This window comes from Lipophrys pholis, assembly GCF_963383615.2.
Source record: "Lipophrys pholis genome assembly, chromosome: 8".
In the NCBI taxonomy this organism is placed as follows: Eukaryota; Metazoa; Chordata; class Actinopteri; order Blenniiformes; family Blenniidae; genus Lipophrys; species Lipophrys pholis.
In genome coordinates, this window is record NC_137630.1 from 29,297,977 (window position 1) to 29,316,961 (window position 18,985).

At 43.1% G+C, this 18,985-nt stretch overlaps 3 protein-coding genes across 5 annotated transcripts; 2 read left to right on the forward strand and 1 right to left on the reverse strand.

Annotated features, from left to right (window-relative positions):
• Positions 1–399: 399 nt before the first annotated feature.
• On the forward strand, positions 400–5,253 carry LOC308113478 (glucose-6-phosphate 1-dehydrogenase-like). 2 transcript variants are annotated; one of them, XM_080469811.1, is made up of 12 exons: positions 400–801; positions 1,249–1,286; positions 1,418–1,526; positions 1,619–1,836; positions 2,069–2,227; positions 2,321–2,446; positions 2,530–2,623; positions 2,714–2,900; positions 2,978–3,213; positions 3,968–4,044; positions 4,455–4,547; positions 4,647–5,253. In XM_080469811.1, exons 1-12 carry the CDS (start codon positions 685–687, stop codon positions 4,735–4,737), a joined length of 1,545 nt encoding a protein of 514 aa, XP_080325937.1. In that variant the 5' UTR covers positions 400–684; the 3' UTR covers positions 4,738–5,253. The 2 variants fall into 2 exon arrangements, with proteins under 2 accessions (XP_080325937.1, XP_080325936.1); XM_080469810.1 differs by having other exon boundaries at positions 625–801; positions 1,592–1,836; positions 4,647–4,996.
• On the reverse strand, positions 4,816–14,507 carry LOC308113477 (ceramide kinase). The gene is made up of 13 exons (XM_080469809.1): positions 14,192–14,507; positions 12,482–12,577; positions 12,226–12,366; positions 11,972–12,100; positions 11,825–11,888; positions 11,554–11,699; positions 11,361–11,435; positions 11,119–11,271; positions 10,873–10,978; positions 9,532–9,635; positions 8,374–8,570; positions 7,973–8,286; positions 4,816–6,605 (listed from the first exon to the last, which is right to left on the reverse strand). Exons 1-13 carry the CDS (start codon positions 14,313–14,315, stop codon positions 6,500–6,502), a joined length of 1,755 nt encoding a protein of 584 aa, XP_080325935.1. The 5' UTR covers positions 14,316–14,507; the 3' UTR covers positions 4,816–6,499.
• Positions 14,508–15,589: 1,082 nt separating this feature from the next.
• naa10 (N-alpha-acetyltransferase 10, NatA catalytic subuni) lies at positions 15,590–18,854 on the forward strand. Of its 2 annotated transcripts, none has more exons than XM_080468515.1 (8): positions 15,590–15,801; positions 15,922–16,020; positions 16,104–16,162; positions 16,265–16,310; positions 16,888–17,003; positions 17,090–17,134; positions 17,464–17,548; positions 18,379–18,854. In XM_080468515.1, exons 1-8 carry the CDS (start codon positions 15,781–15,783, stop codon positions 18,562–18,564), a joined length of 657 nt encoding a protein of 218 aa, XP_080324641.1. In that variant the 5' UTR covers positions 15,590–15,780; the 3' UTR covers positions 18,565–18,854. The 2 variants fall into 2 exon arrangements, with proteins under 2 accessions (XP_080324641.1, XP_080324642.1); XM_080468516.1 differs by having other exon boundaries at positions 18,382–18,854.
• The last annotated feature ends 131 nt before the right edge of the window (positions 18,855–18,985 follow it).

Genomic DNA, 18,985 nt, shown 5'->3' on the forward strand with positions numbered 1-18,985 from the left:
GATGACCGGTCCAGGGTTGATCCCGCTGCTCCCTGTCGATATCTGTGATTGGCTCCAGCACTTGCACATCTAACTCGGATTAACCGGCGTGAGAAATGAATGTATGAAGCAACAGAACAATAAGTCTGCTAGGATCTCCTTCCGGTGTTTTAAAGTATTTTGTATTGTGAAGGAATGATTAACTCTCTCCTATATTTGCTGACACTTGAATGATTAGACAGTTGAGACTAAAATGTACAAGTTGAAGATTAGAAATGTTTCCTTGACTCATACGACCCAGTGTGCTGGAGGTCATCCTCTGATAAGAAACTTAAAGGCATCGCTTCATGATTGCGCAACAGAGTGGTTTCAAAATGTAAAAATAAAAGAATCCGCCACTTGTTTCAGCCTCGTCTGGGCAGAGGTGAACTGTGTGTTTGGAGTGAAGGAACAGGATTTCCAAACCGGATCTGAAGGAGGGCTGGAAGTCATGCATGGAGAACCTGTGTACCCTGCTGGACGAGAGCTCTATCAGGAAGCTCCTTCGTGGATGGAGATTGTCTCTGTAACAGCAGATGGCAGCAAAGAGCTGCAGGATTTTCTGCAACGCAAGGATGACAATTGAAAATTTCTCATGCAGTATTTATGTGTGTGAGAGAGAGAAACCTGTAGACTGAGGGGGACACGGAGCAGACAGGACACAAGATGAACACCAAGGCTCTGACTCGCTCTGAGGTGTTTGGGCAGCTCAGGAAGGAGCTCTACGGTGAGGAGCAGTCCAGACATGCCAACACACACATATTCATCATCCTGGGAGCATCTGTGAGTACAAACTTTTTTTTTTTTTTTACTTAGGACAATAGTTTGTTTTTGTTGTAACTGCATCTACATAGTTTGATGGACAACAAAGACTCACTGCAAGTTCACACTGATATTCAGACAGAGAAAACCAGGCAATGAAAACAGGTCATGTGAAATATACTGCATTTACCTTTCCCCCTTTTCCAGGCATCAAAAACATTCTGCTCTTAGAAATAAACCTGCAACATTTTGTTCTTTACAATTGTATCAAAACTTTTACACGTTAGAGTCTCATTCGAGTTCATCGTGTTCTTCATGCATGTCAGGTTAGTACTGTATCTTGTGTTGCTCAACAGATTGTTAAACTACACTCAGTTTTTTGACCCCTCGATTGATTCTTCACAGTCCCCATGATTACCTGCAGAGGAGCATGACCACTATCTGTCTGTATGTTTATTGTTTGCACAGGGAGATCTCGCAAAAAAGAAGATCTATCCAAATTTATGGTGAGTAGAGTCATGCTGCGCTCACAGCTAACGATGACTCAGCTGATTTGCCGCCCTGTGTAAAGAGAGTTTTGACCTTTGGCCGGAGCGTTCGGCCTCACAGCTTCTCACCAACGCCCCTTCCCGTTTAGGTGGTTATTCAGAGACGGCCTGCTTCCGGCCAACACACTTTTTGTGGGATTTGCCAGGTCGAACCTCACCATGCAGGACATCAGAGCAGCATGTCTGCCTCACATGAAGGTAGCAGCACTTTCACTTTTTCCCCGACTGGCTGTCAGAGGTGATGTTTTGGAGTGTGCTTTCAGGAGTCTTTTGCTCCACTCGTCCATCAGGTCACCGATGCAGAGAGTGAGTCTCTCTCGGCCTTCTTCAGTAAGAACTCCTACCTGAGCGGCAGGTACAATGACGCCGGCTCCTTCGAGCAGCTCAACGGCCATCTGTCGTCTCTGCCCGACGGGACCGACGCCAACCGACTCTTCTACCTGGCTCTGCCTCCCAGCGTCTACCTTGACGTCAGCACCAACATCAGACACCATTGCATGAGCTCCAGGTCGGTGTCGGCTCGGTCCGCGAGTGACCGCTGGCTCACGACTTGTTTGACCCACATTGTTCAGCATACCAAACCCCCCCCCCCCCCCCCGCTGAGACACTGACACTGACAGACTACAAAAATATACCACTTGTATCATCTCTTTAAAACCTCTATGAATTAGACAAAATACATTCCTTCCTTTCACATTGCTAAAACAACGACGTTAAATTCCGATTGTTTTCGTTGGCAGAGGCTGGAACAGGTTAATAGTTGAGAAGCCGTTTGGTCGCGATCTGAAGAGCTCCCAGGAGCTGTCAGTCCACCTCTCCTCCCTTTTCAAAGAGGACCAGATCTACCGCATAGATCACTACCTGGGGAAAGAGATGGTCCAAAACCTCATGGTGCTCAGGTATCCACCCCTGAAGATGCTTATTTATACGTCATAACAAACATAGAAATTGCAGAAATGTTCAATCAACGTGTTTCATTCTCTCACTTCCAGGTTTGGGAATCGCATTTTTGGACCGATATGGAACAGAGACAGCATGGCTTGTGTCGTTCTCACTTTTAAGGAGCCTTTTGGCACTCAGGGCCGCGGAGGATACTTTGACGATTTTGGCATCATTCGGTGAGCGATATCATGTTCAGCTGAACGTTAAACCGTGTTCCCACACTAGAGAGTCGAAGCACTGATCTTTGCTCTTGCTGCAGAGACGTGATGCAGAACCATCTCCTCCAGATGCTCTGCTTGGTCGCAATGGAGAAACCAGCTTCCACCAGTCCAGACGATGTGAGGGACGAGAAGGTACTAACAGTAATAATACTGTATTATCATCATGGACTTGTATGCACTGTCCATCATCAGGCCATCACATTGTCGCGCTGTGTTCTGTAGGTGAAGGTTTTAAAGTGTATCGCTCCTGTTGAAGCACCAGAGGTGGTGCTTGGTCAGTACGTTGGGAATCCTGATGGAGACGGTGACTCCAAGCTGGGCTACCAAGACGATCCCACCGTACCGAAAGGCTCCTGCACGCCAACCTTTGCCACAGCAGTGCTTTATGTCCAGAACGAAAGATGGGATGGTGAGCTCTCCTCTCTCCACACACATCCCGTGATATCCTCTGTTTTCCACTCACCCGTCAGTCCATCCATCCATCAGGAGTTCCCTTCATCCTGCGATGCGGCAAAGCTCTGAATGAGAGAAAAGCAGAAGTGCGTCTGCAGTTCACCGACGTTCCGGGAGACATCTTTGACGAACGCTGCCAGAGGAACGAGCTGGTGGTGCGAGTGCAGCCGGACGAAGCTATTTACTTGAAAATGATGACGAAGAGGCCCGGGGTGTTCTTCAGCCCGGAGGAGACAGAGCTGGACCTCACCTACAAATCAAGATACAAGGTGCCTCACGTTCAATTAATGATGAATGTTTATATTTTTCATTTACTTTCACCAACTTGAATTCATGTAAATCTTTTGACGGGCTCATCAACACTTACAAAAACCGTGAGACGGTGACTTTATGCTGCAATGGTTGGGATTATGGGATAATAAGAGAGAATGGGGAATAAAGAGGGAATAGAGCACAGACTGCAAGAGAGACACACTGAGGTTACTGACATGCAATGGTATGTATATGAATGTATGAAGAGAAGCTCAGTGCTGAAGAATTGTCACAACAGTCTGAACATACAGATTAACGAAGTTATTCAGTGTTCAAACGGACATTACACAATATCAAGATGGTTTCTGTGGTATTTCTCTGTCTAGGTATGAAAACACCAGCATCAGGGATCTAGTGCTATCTAGTGGTGAAGTAACAGACAGCAACTATTTGTGAATCGAGCTTCATTAAGAAAACACAATCCACTTATATTCTGTATCGAAACACCTTCATTTGTCACGTGCAGTCGGTACCACATTGTCTCATTTAACTAATCATCCTAAAGAAACAGAGAGCAGCCAGATTCAAACCAGTGATGACTTCTTAACTTAGAGTCGTGGTTAGATTATTCCAGATTAAACCTTTAAAAAAACGAATAAATCATAAGGTTGGTGATTCTCTTCAATCCTCCACACTGATTTAAGCTGCTGTAAGTCACTGAACCTGAAGTCAGCGGACACGTGGTCACGTTGAGGCTGTCGTCTGTTTCAGAACGTGAAGTTGCCAGATGCTTACGAGAGACTGATTTTGGACGTTTTCTGTGGGAATCAGATGCATTTTGTGCGCAGGTTGGTGGCGTCATTCGTTTTCCCTGAGACGGCCCAGGAAAGGTGGAAGTGTCTTTACACCTGTGTCACACACACACACACACACACACACACACACACACACACACACACACACACACACACACACACACACACACACACACACATAACACCACTCATCATCAATGAGTTGTTTTCTGCCATCATTTCTTCAACTGTCAAAATCATGTACTTCTGTATTTGTTGTTGCTAATAAAGGCAGCAACAGTAGGAGAGTCCACGTCTCTTCCTGTTGCAAGAGCAAAATCTATTCTGCCACCGGACGGCTCTTAATCACATAATGTTGTTTGACCAAAGCTGCCGAGCAGGACAATAAAATAAATCAATAAACTTGTGTCATCACACTAAAGCTGCGCCTTTTTGTGCTCCAGCGACGAGCTGCGGGAGGCCTGGAGGATCTTCACCCCGCTCCTCAACCGGATAGAGCGAGAGAAGGAAAGCCCCATTCCGTACCCATACGGCAGGTAAAAAAAACCCCGAGCGAGCTGTAAAAACACGAGATTCACAACGTCAGCGCAGAGATGATTTGACCTCCTCCTGGGCTTGGTTTGCTCTGTGTGCAGTCGCGGTCCAGCCGAAGCAGACGACCTGGTGAAGAGGGTGGGATTCCGCTATGAGGGGAAATACAAGTGGGTGCAGCCCCACGCAAACTGACGCTTCTTCTCACGCTCGCATTCTCACTGAATTTCCATGGCTGCTCGAGTTCACAGAAAAATGTTCACAGTCGTCACCAAGCTTTGCACCTGCTTGATTTATTGTCTGCATGTGTGAAAGAAACCACCACTTCCTAACCTTAATCATGTGAGAATGAGTGAGGGAACTTAAAAAAAAAACACAAAACAACAACACTGTAACACCCTGATTTAACTGCACTGGTCTGAAATTTCTAAATAAATCATTTTTCACTCTTTTCTTTTTTTGTGAGAAACTGTTCATTTTGGCCACGGGATGTTTGAGGTGTGACATTACGTAAAATTTAATGGAGAAAAAGATTAATATTTACTTCTGGAGTCACCTGAATGTTAAAATAACAGGCAGGAAGGAGACATGGATTGACAGTGTGTTCACACCTGTAAGGTTTGTTCAGACCTGAATGGTTTTTTGTTTAGTTTTTTTTGTCTTTTTTAATGTCCATTTGTGGAAGCTTCCAGACAAACTTGTTACACACACAAAAAAAAAAAAAAGCTCTAGACCAGGGGTGTCAATAATGTGGCTCGTGAACCAAAACCGGCCTCAATCTGTCTCGTCAGAAGATCCAGGAAAGTGTAAGCATTACAAATAACCATTACAAAAAGCTTTACGTTGCAATATGTCATTTCCTGCAAAGAAACTCAAACTGAAAAGCCAATCAAGAGGTAGAATGACAGTAAACATGTTCAGAATGTGCTCATACGTCTTTGCATTAAAACAAACTGTGGTTATTATACTATGACTCATTACACACATTCATAAACGTCTATAAATTACACCAAAATAGCCCAACATATACTGTAGAACATGTTATAGTGTGTTGCAGGATATATTTCACCATGTATTTAGATTTTATAGTTAGATTTAATGTTAAAACGATTGAACTCTATTCTTTAAACGTTGGTGTGTCAACCGGAGAACCACAAATGTGAACACAAGTGAAGATGATGTAGTATTTGAATAGCAGGAGGACTCGTCAGTCTGCTTTGCTGCACTTTTTTTTTTTTTTAACACGTCTTTCTTTCACAAAGAAGACGTGTTTATATGTGCTGCTTCAGGTAAGAACAACATCCAGGTACGTGTTTCACATTAAACTAATTAACTCTCAAGAACGTGTCTCTAATCTCTAACAACAAACTGAAGGAGTTAATAATGAATGCTCCATTATGTTTTATTCTTCAATACCTGCATCAGACTGACGTTGGGTTTTGTTGCTTTTTCCTCCAACAGGTTTATGGCCTAATCAGAGCCATCTGACCATTAAGTTCAAGCTTTTCAACAATACTATGGACCACAGAAAAAACAAACAAACACAAATGCATGTTTATTCACGTACAACCAAAAGTGGTAGTTTTTACTTAGTCTGACAGAAAACGGCCGCAGCTAAAAACATGACGACAAGTTTAGAAATTAACGTCAGTCGTTTTATTGTATGAAGGAGTTTTTTGTTTTTCTTCATATTTAACGTCAAAATTTGAGATAAAAGTGGCAAAAAGCAGGCCCATTATAAAATGACTTCATTATGGAATGAAGTTCCTAACATTCAACAAACAGACAGTTATGAATAAATATAGAACAATTACAATGAGAACATGTATGAAAGTATGCGAAATCTTTGGCCGTGAAAGCGTGCAAGGCGCCATCGCAATCGAACCTCACCACTGTTTCACACACTCCATTCCTCATCGTTTCTGCACCGTGCAAAGAGGAGACTCTCAAAATCAAATCAAATGCATCTGCCTTTGGACTCGCCGGCTTCCGGGCTGCAGCTGTGAACGGCCGCTCCGTCCTCGATGCCCCGGGCGTAGAGACGCACCAGCTGGCCGTGAACCCTGAGAGAAATGAACACAGACGGTGTCACGTGTTTGGAGCAGAATGTATGGAGCACTACGTCTGTGTCCGGAGATTTGTTGGTACAGCTTTGTATATGCATTTTAAAATCCCTGCATGTGTATTTTGGGTGCTTGCTGATATTTGAATGACCTGGAAATGTCTCTGTTTGGACCTTTTAGAAGAGTCTTTAATAGTACAACATCGCTCCCAGAAAAATTATCATCAAGTCAAACTATTGTCTAATATTACATTTTTGCTGTTCTCTCCCAGAAATGTATGGAAACATAGAACTGCCACAGTAAAGAAATATATTTCTGAGCTGTTTCTCCTTATTCCGATCATTTCTGTATAAAAGTGATAAATGTGGGTCCTACAAATATAATATTAATAATTATTTAAAGAATGGTTCAGTTGTTTGTCAACTATAATATGTGTCACATCCTAAAATGTCACTAAAAACAGAAAGTGATGATGAAAACAAAGTTTAAAAAACTGAAACATCTAAAACTACTAAAATAGTTCCAACTTCTTGAATATGATAATATCATTTCAGAATTTCAACAAAACACAGTTTTGGTAAATATGACAAACTTATACCAGGTTATATTACTTTATAAGTTGTGTTACCTCTATTTTGAAAGTGAAACATGTTTTGTTTGCGAAAATGTCTCTTTTACTGATGAAGGTTGCAGACGAGCGGACAAGGGTTTAGTTCAGGGGCCACATGCAGCTCAATTTCTTCCTGAGTGTGCCGGACCGGTAAAGTAATGTTTCTGTTTTGGCAAAAACCAAACATTTACTAAAGGAAAATTACTGCAAGCCAATTATAATGAAACTTTCTTGTGCAAAATACAGTGAAACTTCTATAACTGTTGCATTATTCTTATTATTAAATCAATGTTTTCTTTGAAATGTTTACCATTTGCTTGGTAGTTTCACCAGACTGGAGCCTCCTCCCAGCCGGGTTTAACCCCGTGGTGTACGCTGTGTCTCCTCAGCGTTACAGCCTTCATAATACGAGGGACTCCATCATGTTGCTCATTGATTTCATAAAATAAAGGAACTAAGTTTTGCCTGTGAGTCTAAACTGAGGCCAACTATTTCCTCAATGTCACAAACAAAACAATGTCATACGGAGGATCAGAATCTGGGTGAGAGGTGAAGACGGAGACAATGACAGGTTTGGGTAGACACGCCCAAATCTCAATCCGACGACTAAAAATATCGCACACACACAATCTCTATTACGCATACACTCCTCGAATTACGCATGCAGAAATGTGGATATGCAGTATGTTTTTTATGTTTGCGTATGACTGAGATGAATTAATGGGCATCGTTGAATAATTGCGTCGTGCTCTCTTACTTGCAGAGGATCTCAGTGAAGGGCAGAATCTCTCCATCGCAGTTCCACACGGACACCGAGGGCGCTTTACTGCAGCACAGGCCACACAGGAAGGGGGCTGCACTCTTCTGCTTGCTGGCCTTTTCCCGCCCCGTCGCAACGTCCGCCAGATGCTGCTGGGAATCGACTCTGCTCATAGTGTCTATGTAACCCCTCTCCTCTTCGTCTGTCCCGGCGCTCGCCCCCGCCTCTTCTTCTTCGTCGTCGTCTCTGTTTTTAGGCAGCGAGAACCGGACGGCCTTCACGCGGTGGACCTCCACAAAAGGCAGGTCAAACTAGTGAGAGGAAAGAGAAAACCTTCTGAGTTGGTGTGTGTGTGTTTTATGTTTTGTTTTTTCTGTGTGTGTGTGTGTGTCTCTTACCTGATCCTGTGTGCTTGTGTGTCGGTAGAGGAACTTGAGGAAGGCGAGCGGGTGAGTGTCCCACACCAGGATGAGGTCTCCCGTCCCGTCTGCCAGGTGAGCGGAGGGAGAGAGGCCCAGAGGACTCCTGGCACACGAGCTGGACATACAAGTGAGGGACACACACCTGAACCTCCCCTCCACGCTCACCCACTCACCTGGAGAGGAGCAAGAGAGGAAGAGTCAGTGTCTGAGCAAACAACACCGTGTGAACATGCAGTAATGCTGTCAAGTATTAAAACAGTGCTCTTTCTCTTGCCACCTAATTTAACCATCTTTGATTGGGCTGCATAGTGTTTTTTTACTCATGTACGTCTGCAGAACAGCCGGACTTTGTTGGTTTCTACATTTTTCCTTATTTATTATAGCTCTGACTTCCCCGTGGCCACATTCATTTACACTAATCTTACAATTTTTGTGAAATAATCACACTTTTGTTTCACACTTAAATTTGTTATTTCTCATTGTGTTGATGCGTTGAGTTTGTGGTGAATGATGCAACCAAATCCCTGATGAAGAGGATTTGAGAAATACTTTTCATTCCACTCTCTTGTGTACCTTAAATTAAGCACAAATGCAATGAAACAAAAGAAGCACAGGATGTAAAACTTTTTCTGAATCAGAATTTCCTGACAGGAAACCTTTACTGACGTGTGAAATCTTTTATTTTATTATTAGCTCTTGAACAATTTTGAGCTGTTTAAACAGGATATGAAGAAAATCGTATAAGGACTGTACCAAACAAGAAACTGCACCATCAGTGTTTACACAGCCTCAATGATTGTATTGTTTGTTCATGATGAGTTAGTGTTTTATAGGTCATGAGATAAATCAGAGATGTTGCTATTTAATGGGAAAACATAAAACGATTCTTTGATCGCTTATTAAATCTGTATATCTTATCCAAATAAAACATCCAACCAACATTACAGCCGCAGTCTAATGTAGGTCGCTTGGGTTATGTGTGCAACCTGAGTCGGGGTTGCTCATTAGATGTAATTAATCTAGATGTATATTGTGAGTGGGTCACAAAACCAACGATAAATGTTTATTCTGAAACCCTTAACAACACACACGCAGAAGCACACAGAAAAACACTCATTTTAATGTGTGGTTTACCTTCAGAGTCAGTACTGAGCTGGCTGAAGTGGGAGCTGTACAGGGAGCCTGAATCTGCACACTGAGGGAAAAGTCTCTCCGTGCTTCTGGAGCACACGCTGCACCTAAACATACACACACACACACACACACACACACACACACACACACACACACACACACACACACACACACACACACACACACACACACACACACACACACACACACACACACACACACACACACAGTTTCACTCGGCTGGAAGTCTGTGAAATAACAAACCCACTTGACCTTGACACCCATTCATAAGAGCATTATAAAGTATTTGCTGAGATGCAGGGGCAGCAGCCTGAGACAATGGCGAAGGCGCCGCTCTCTCTGAAGGGAGACCGAGGCTCACCTTTCGTCTGGATCATGTTCCTCCTGCCACGGTTCCGACTCTCCTTAAGGTGCAGCCAAAAACACCCGAGTGCCCCACCACAGGCGGCACCGGTTACGCTGCCCCAGATAGCGAATTTGAACCTTCTCACAGGCGCTTGAATAATAATGATGCTGCTCACATGAGCACTTTCTCTCATTCTAATTAAATGGTTTGGGCATTTTCGACAAGGTTAAACAATACTCGTCGTTACGTTACGTAGATGGGCACTCAGAGTACTTACAATGGACGTTTTGCATCATTGCTGTTGTGGAGGCAGAAAAAAACAACTTCAAAACCGCCTCAGAGTGGTTCATTAAAGTTTAAGAAAAGAGCGTATTTTCACAGCTTCAGGACTCTCAAAGAGCTTTTGTTCGTGACGTTGACCTATTCGCAGCATGCTCGACCTCCACTGGGAGAAATTCAGGGTTCAGTTTGCTGCATAAAGACACTTCTTTATACAGACGGAGAGCGGCAGGAGTTCAGATCACCGGTCTGGGGATTAGGAGAAGACCTGCTCTACCAACTGAGCCAAAAGCCGCCGTCTACGACCCCGTTTCTTATTGTGTGTTCAGGAAAATACATAATAGTTTAGTTCAAAATGTCCTCCAGTCAATTTTGGATCTCAACTTGTATTGATGGTGTGACATTTGGTGGCTGTATTTCTTTCTTTTTTTTGTCATTTACCCATTTAGTTTCCTCATTATGTTTCTCTCAACTGCAAATTTAGTTAAATAATTAATACACCCTTAGTTGTTTTTTTTCATCCTTCTTTCCCTTTTGTTTCAAATGTGCAACGTGATACAACGTCATGATGTACAATTTTATGTTCCTTTGTTTATTTGTGAAAAGCAAAATACAATAAACTCTGTTTAAAAAAGAAAAGAAGAGTCATATTTGCCCTCATTGCTAATTGGACTGTGTGTGTGTTTAGTATTTACCCCGAGAGGCAGCGCGTTTTATCCCTGGGACTGGACAGCAGCGGGTCTGCTGGTAGATACTCGACAACGCCTGCGTAGCTTCTGTTGCTCAGATACACGACGGTGCCTGGTGAAGGAGAACAGGTTGGTAACTACAACTGGAACGGGAATAACAAAAGCCGCGGTGCGGCGGGACAGAAAGGCCTCAAATAGCAGCGGATGATTCACTGCATGAATGTCAAATGTGATTCAGCACGCAGTCGAGACCTGAATAGTCGTATCTGAGAGGTCCCATCCAGCGGTGCTTTTCACTCTCGGCCAGGACGTCCCCGTAAAAACCGTAACCCACCAGAGACACCGAGTACCGCACCAGGGCGGAGGCGTGGTGGACCGAACACACGTCCAGAGGCTGGGAGTCTCCTGCAAAGTATCGGGGGGGGGGGGTTAATATCCTCCTGCTGTCTGGTATTTTAAACATTCTGATCCTAAATAGTACGACGCTTCCTCACCGATGACAATGTGCAAAGCTGAGGTCACAGGGTCAATCACTCCGACTGTGGCGTAACACACACAGTCTGTTGAACCTACAAACACACACGATGCATCACAATGTGTGTGCGCGTGTGTGTGTGTGTGTGTATGTGTGTGACACCGCTGTAAATTCCAAAGCCAGTATATAATAAATACTTAATAATAGTAAACCTGCTGGGATGATGCCAATGTGAAGAGGGCAAGGCTTCAAACTGACAGCGGGATCGTTCTCACAAAGGCCGGCCTCTTGTTGTGTCCGCCCGATCAAACCGTGGAGCAATTCGCTGAACATGCCATCCCCGCCCACACACACCACGCTGGTGGAAGCAAACAATACAAACACACAAAAATCTCACTGTTGTGACAAGCACGGCCCCGGGGGCTGAGCCTTTATTGTGCTCTTTGGCCACAGTATTTGCACTGCGGTGCCGATCGTTCTCACCCGTCGAAGCCGGTCAGGTCTTTCTTCAGGAGGTGATCTCTGGCCTGGTTCGCCCGCTCCGTCACTAAACAGTCCAAATGCACACTGAATATATTGTTTTCATTTTTTTTTTTTTTTAAACTCAGTGTAAGCTTATGACTTCTTTACCGATCACATGAGAGCTGATACCAGCCAGCTCAAACAGAGGGGCGACCAGCGAGTGGTAGATGTCTCTTCCTTTTCCTTTCCCCCCGAACGGGTTGATGAACACCAGCAGTCTGTGCGGACGAACCGGACCTGAAACACACAGGCGGGGTATTTACAGGAGTTCTGACATCCACCAGAGGATCCACCAGAACTCGGATTAGAGACTTTGAAGCTAGAGCATCAGCAAAGTGCCTCGTTCCATCATCCGTCCCTACTGTGAGTTTTAAGCGCCGTCCGGAGGTGTTTGGTCCACTGGTCTCGGAGGACCCGGCTGGGGCAGCTGAACTGGATCCGGCCCAGTGTCCACAGTAAGCCGTGGGAGCCGCCGCCGCCGCTGCTGCGCTTCACGTAGAAAACTGAAAGCAGATCACGGATAAGCAAATTACAACCACACGGTCAACACACCCTGTATAACAGAGACAGGAAGTACACCTGTTTTATTTTTATTCTCCATTGTTTTGGGAAACTTACCCGTGAAGTCCTTGTCCGTGTCCTCAGTTGACTTTCGGGGCAGGATTTCCACTCTGCCCTGCTCCACGCCGACCACCTCCGACACTGGGACTGAAACTGAAGTAGCACCGAGTGTAAACTTTAAGAGACACGCTCTTGTTGTGCGTACAAATCAAACCTTTTAGTCGCTAAACACACTGTTGTGGTTCCTCCCGGAGGAAACTTCATACAGGTCACACGAGTTAGTGCTCAGAATGAATTAGGAAAATAATTCTGCTTGTTGCATGTACTTATAAAGTACAATTAGAATTAGAATCCCATAGGTACCTCCAATACCAAACATGCCTGATTTCAATTCTCAAGATTTATATTTAGGCTCTGTAAATTAAATACAGAATATGGATCAATGTCGTTCTATATATGCAGAGTTAGAAAGCTATGGGTAGAGCTTGTAGAAGCAACTTCCTCTGGTTTTCACAGAAACACATGCAGGAGCACTGAGATCATCCAGTCCAGGGCTGAAATGCAAACAGATGATAGCAGATCGCAAATGAGTGAAACTTTTTTTGGCTTCAAAAAACAAAAAAACAGTTTAAGAAAGAAGAGTCTTTTCGTCATAGCATCCAATTCATAGATGTTTCTACCTTTTCTGAACCTATTGAGGTCTCAAAACACGTACCAGTATCATATCATTATTATCTCACTGTTATATCAGTTTGGTTTTGGTATTACATGTAAATGACATTTAAGCATCTGCTTGAGTTATTATCAAATTAAACTGTATGTTGTGGTTAAATTTTACATTCCCTGCAGACCAGAGATATACCGTAAACATACCTTTGTTTGTTTTTGGGATGACAGCAGAATTTAAGAAAAACATTTTCTGGTTCACTACCAACACCCAGTTCCCCTTTGTATTTCTTATTATTGCAAGTTTGCAATTCTGATCACGTCATTTAAACTTGATCATCTCAATCAGAAAGAATTAAATCAGATTGACAAAAACATTAAACCCAGATGTTTGGGGGGGAAAAAAAAAAACTGGTCAAAAGAGCAAGATGAAAAACACATGTAAAGTAACGTCTGTATTTTTCCACTTTGTAGTTTATGTAATAAAGAGAACCACGTGTAAAAGATGGCAGCATTAATGTTCCTCATTACAAGATTAATTCCTGGCATCTCCTCACCACAAAGTCAGTGAATCCGCCCCTGGCCATTCACTGTTCAAGACACGGATGGAGGAGCTGCTCCCTAATCTGCTGTCAGGAGTTGCGTGTCAGGCCTGTTTTCAGTAAACTGACTCGGTGTGCTTCCTTCATGCTGTTCAACTCGTTTTTCACGTTTTCTGCGTGCACACGGGGGAAGCTCACCCTTCACCAAATAGCCCCAGATGACAGGTAAAGACTGGTTTCGGCTGTAGGGGCGTCCCTGGTTACCTGAGCAGGGGTGGACAGTTCTTTTTTACAGTGCTCCTTATCACCAGTGTTGTTTGTGCAATTTAAGTGGGGGCAGATAGTGGATTTTTAACAAATGAAAGGAGATGAAAAATTCCCTGTGTCACTACATTTCGCTCAGAATGACCTGTTTGTTTCATGTGACTGAAAGCAAGAGAGAATTAAAAAAAAAGAAAGAAAGAAATAAAAGTACTGTGTACGAATAAAGTTACCTGCAGTCTCTCCAGGAGACTGTAGATGGATTTGATGATAATGGAGGAGGTGCACAGCCTCTTACCTGTCTTCTTATCTCTGTTCTTCTTATCTACCTCAGTCCACTTAAAGTGCCATCCGGTCAGCACCGCCCGGTGTCGTTTATTCCCGACCCACAGACTGGACTCCAAGCCCAGGTCGGTCTCCATCTGGATTGACGCTCCTCTCACATTTTAATCCGGAGAAAACTTTCGCATCTCTGAGGAACAAGTCGCCGGATTACAATCTACCATCAGTCCTTATCTCTCAGCTGTCATCCTCTTCGGAATGCTCGTGTTTTCGGAGACACTTCCAGGCCATATCACCATGAAATGTTGGCGGCTCCGCCCGCTGTTGGCTGTTTTTTTTTTTCTTTCTTTTTTTCTAAAAATATCCGCGTCTTCGCCACTCCCTGTTACACCTGCTCATTTGCATGAGACGCAGCTGATTGGACAACACCAGATTACCTGGAATAAACTGACCAATTGGAGGCAAGTCTCAGGTGTTTCACTAGTTTCTTCGAAGTTGATGGTAGAAGTCCAGTGTTTTCACTAATTTGCAAGATTATGAGCTTTTATCAACAAAAAAATATCACTATGAATGATAAATTCATTCATACATACTAAATACAATTGTTTGTTTCTCAAACTGTGGCTCATGTCCCTCTATTGGAACATGAGCTCCTTCTAGTGGTACAAGGAGGACAGTATTTGTTATTTAGTTTTTTCCCCAAAACGATATTAATTGAAAAATATTCAGTTTGATCAAAAAAGTAAAACTTATATTAAATATAATAATACAGAATTTAAAGAAATAACTATAATGATATCTTTACTCTCTCTCTTTCTCTGACCTCTCTCTCCTCCGTGTGTGTAATTTATTTATTCTATTATTTATTTAATTTTCTTCAGTCGTATTTGTATTTTACATTCTATTCTATGTTTTATTTCGTTTTGTTGCTCTGTTATCACTGTGGAAGGTGTAGGCTTCTAAAAATATATACATTTTTCTTTTTTGCTATTCACTAAATATATTATTTTCTTCTGGTTATTCCCTTCCCATCATGGAGGTGTTTGTATGATAAGTCAGGGTACACTGTTGCACAATATTTGCTTTCATGAAAGGAACAAAAATAAGTGAATAAAATGAATGAATTAACGAATTCTGTGGTGCTGCAAAGCATGTCTATCTGGGATGAATAAAGTATTTCTATTCTGTTCTATTGTATTCTATTCTATAGAATATTTATTTAGTAGCAACGAAACTATCATGAACATTTTTCTTTACTTTTTCCCAAGTTTTGTTTTTCTTTTCTTTATAAGAGTTAGATAATGTGCACTATGAGGGGCTTTTAATAACGCCTCTGAGATTTGAGGCGCATTTACGAGCGAGTCCTTCAAAATAAAACCAACTGCCTAATGAAGTTCACAACTTTTATCGTGAAAGTCCACTGGACCGGAAGTCCTGGTGGTTATTGTCGCGTGCTCCTTCCTCTCGCTCCTCCCGGTTAGCACGCGGCTAAAGCTAACGAAACAAACCTTTAAAACCTGCAGTCGGACTATTATGACTGTTCGGAGCCGCGCGGCATAGTTCACCTCTGTTCCCGTCGCGTCGAAGGAGTGCGAGTTAATCAAAATGAACATACGAAACGCGAGGGTAAGTGTTTTAATAAAGGCTCCCGGCACCACGCTGCTCCTCCCGGCAGCTACAGGCTAGCTGTCCCCGGCTGCTGCGGCCTCTCCGCTCCTCCAACCCTCTCTGTCCTCTCCGTTTCAGCCCGAAGACCTGATGAACATGCAGCACTGCAACCTGCTGTGTCTGCCGGAGAACTACCAGATGAAGTACTACTTCTACCACGGGCTGTCGTGGCCGCAGGTGACTGATGGATATCCGGGTGTGTTTCTTACCGGTTCCTCTTCTCTTAAGTATTAAACCCACAAACTGTTGGTCTCCTCCAGCTCTCCTACATCGCAGAGGATGAAAATGGGAAAATCGTGGGATATGTGCTGGCAAAGATGTAAGTAGTTGCAACTGTTTATTTATTTAATTGTTTTATTTTTTGCACGCTCAGATCTTTTAAATCGTCATGGGTGATTTTTGATGTGAAAACTGTTTTCAGGGAGGAGGATCCGGATGATGTCCCTCATGGACACATCACATCTCTGGTGAGTCTAAATAGAACTAAAGTACAGCCTGACACTGTTGGTCTGCTTTCAATCTAAACTGATAACAAGTCATTTCTTAGTGTCATTATTATGTTCATTGACACTCAACAGAGTATTACTTACATGGTGTGTTTAATACCTGATTATATAACTGTTTCCTACTCATGCTATGTTATTAATTTGATATTAATGAATAGATAACTTAAGTTATATGGTGTTAAATCAAACGTACTTCCATTAACTTAAGTTACTTCCAGATTCTTGCATATATTTACAGCCAGTCTGCAACAATCTTAAGTTCAGATACAGAAATATTTATTGTAAGTTCTTAAAAACTGCAAAATTGTGAGTGCGGTCTGGGCATGTGCCACATTACAAATATAAAAATGGAGAACATCCTAAAATAAAGCAATAAAATCTGTGCGTAAAGGAGGTAGATGTTTTATGTTTTTACTTGTTTTTTGGCGAACATGTAAACTGGTTCCTCACGTTTTCCTGTCTGACCCTCTGAAGAGGAACTTGTGCTGTTGAAGCCTTCTGTCCAGAGAGATCATTCTGGGTTCTCTGCGTCTTCCAGGCGGTGAAACGATCCCACCGGCGTCTGGGCCTGGCCCAGAAGCTGATGGACCAGGCCAGTCGAGCCATGATAGAAAACTTCAACGCTAAATACGTCTCGCTTCATGTTCGCAAAAGGTACCGCTCGGCTTGTTTTCCGAACTCGGCGTGTAAATTATCGAGGAGCTCAGACTGACTTCCCGTTTGTTGTTCCTCCCCTGCAGCAACCGAGCAGCCCTGCATCTGTACTCCAACACACTTAAATTCCAGTAAGTCCATTTCAGCTCTACTGAGCAGCTTTACTCGCCCTCGGGGATTGTTGGGTGTGTTTATTTACTCAGTTGTCGAACGATACCGACGTCATGGGGAAAAGGAAAACAATCCATCTGGTTTTTATCGACGAGTCAAATCAGACTTTAGTAGCTGTTTAGAGATCGTCAGTATGAATTGCTGTGTTTTGACTAATAAGTCGTAGATGTGTCACACACTCTAAAAATGTTAATTATTTATTTACACATTCAAATGACAGAAAAGTTTTCCAAAGTAAAGCTACTTGCTCTGATTTAGTTTTTTGTGTCTTGACGTGGGTGTTTTGCAGGATTAGTGAGGTGGAGCCGAAATACTACGCAGACGGGGAGGATGCCTACGCCATGAAGAGAGATCTGGCCCACATGGCAGATGAGGTCACTTTCTTTTTTCTACTTCTATTCACTGTGCAGTGTTTGTCGGCATGCCTGAAAGAAATGCTTCAGTTCCTGCTGAATCCGTCCATAGTTACTCTGCAGTAATCCCGATCGTATAAACACAGGACCAAGAGTAAAGGAAATTAGTGTCTCATGATGGAAAGCTTGTTTAGTTCCCTTTTTTTAAATGGAGCCACACGTTTAAAAAAAAAAAAAAAAGAGGATATAGGTTGCTTCCGTGAAGAATTTTCCAAATCTTCTGTGCCGATGCCGAACAGATTTTCTTTGATGTTGACTCGTGTTTGGTGGATTGGATGATTGAAGTCTGAAGAAGGTGGAGGTGGAGGTGGAGGTGGAGCGCTGCAGCCTGACGTCACGTCTCCACAGTCTGGGACCAAACCCTCTCCTCCCCTCCAGACGACGACGTTTATCAGAACCAGAACCACAGAGAGATGAAGCGTTGTTGCCACAGTTCTGATCTATCAGACACAAATTCCCCCGTTTGTGTGGAGTTCAGTCCTTTTTAGTGTCTCGCGGTGTGAAAGATGAATTAACAGTCCTGGAAGTGATGATCTGGTCACGGAATCCGTTCAGGATCAAGACAACTTCTTTCTAGAAGAATTAATGCTGAGACTGATTTCTGTTCACTTTGCATTATGAAGTAATAAAGACGTTTCACACCTTTTTTCTTTTTTTTTTTTTGTCTGTTACTGTAGAAAACGTGTGAAACGGCTGGCCTCAGATAAGCAGACTCATCGGGAATTTTCCTTTTTTTTTTTTTCTTTTTTTTTTTCTTTTTTTTCCTTTTCTTTTCTTTCTTGTGCGTCCAGCAGCTGAGGAAACCCGGAGTGCGCCTGCCGGGTCCGGAGGCTCCAGCCAACCAGAGTCCATCGGGCTCGGGCGACCAGGAGAGAGAGAGCGAGAGGGACAGCGGAGGAGAGAGCAAAGAGCTGAGCGAAGTCAGCGAGGCCACAGAAAGCACAGACGTTAAAGATTCCTCCTCCGACTCGCAATGACGCGGCACGACGAGACATTTTTTAAAAAAAAAACAACAATCATCTTCTTTTTGTCGCCGCTCTCAGGCTGTTACTGTCTGTGCATTAAAAAGTAACATCCTCATCACCCGAGTTCGTTTCTTCTCTACACACTTCTATAAATTAAAGCTAAACTGCCCTGAACAACTTGATTAGACTGCTGTTTGGCTAAAGTGTGGAGGTTGGCAGTTCTAAAGACAACTTGTGGTTTGTAATTTGGTCATTTTAAGTTTTTTAGAATGAGAATACTGCAAATAAATCTTTCAAACATGTTTGGTGTTTCGGTTATTTCAGCGAGTGACTATCTCGAGGAAAAGTTTGACTGTTGAATGTTATACTCCATTTATATAAGCAGGCATGGGATTAAAAACTATCTGCTCAAAGCGTGAAGGAGAAAGGAAAT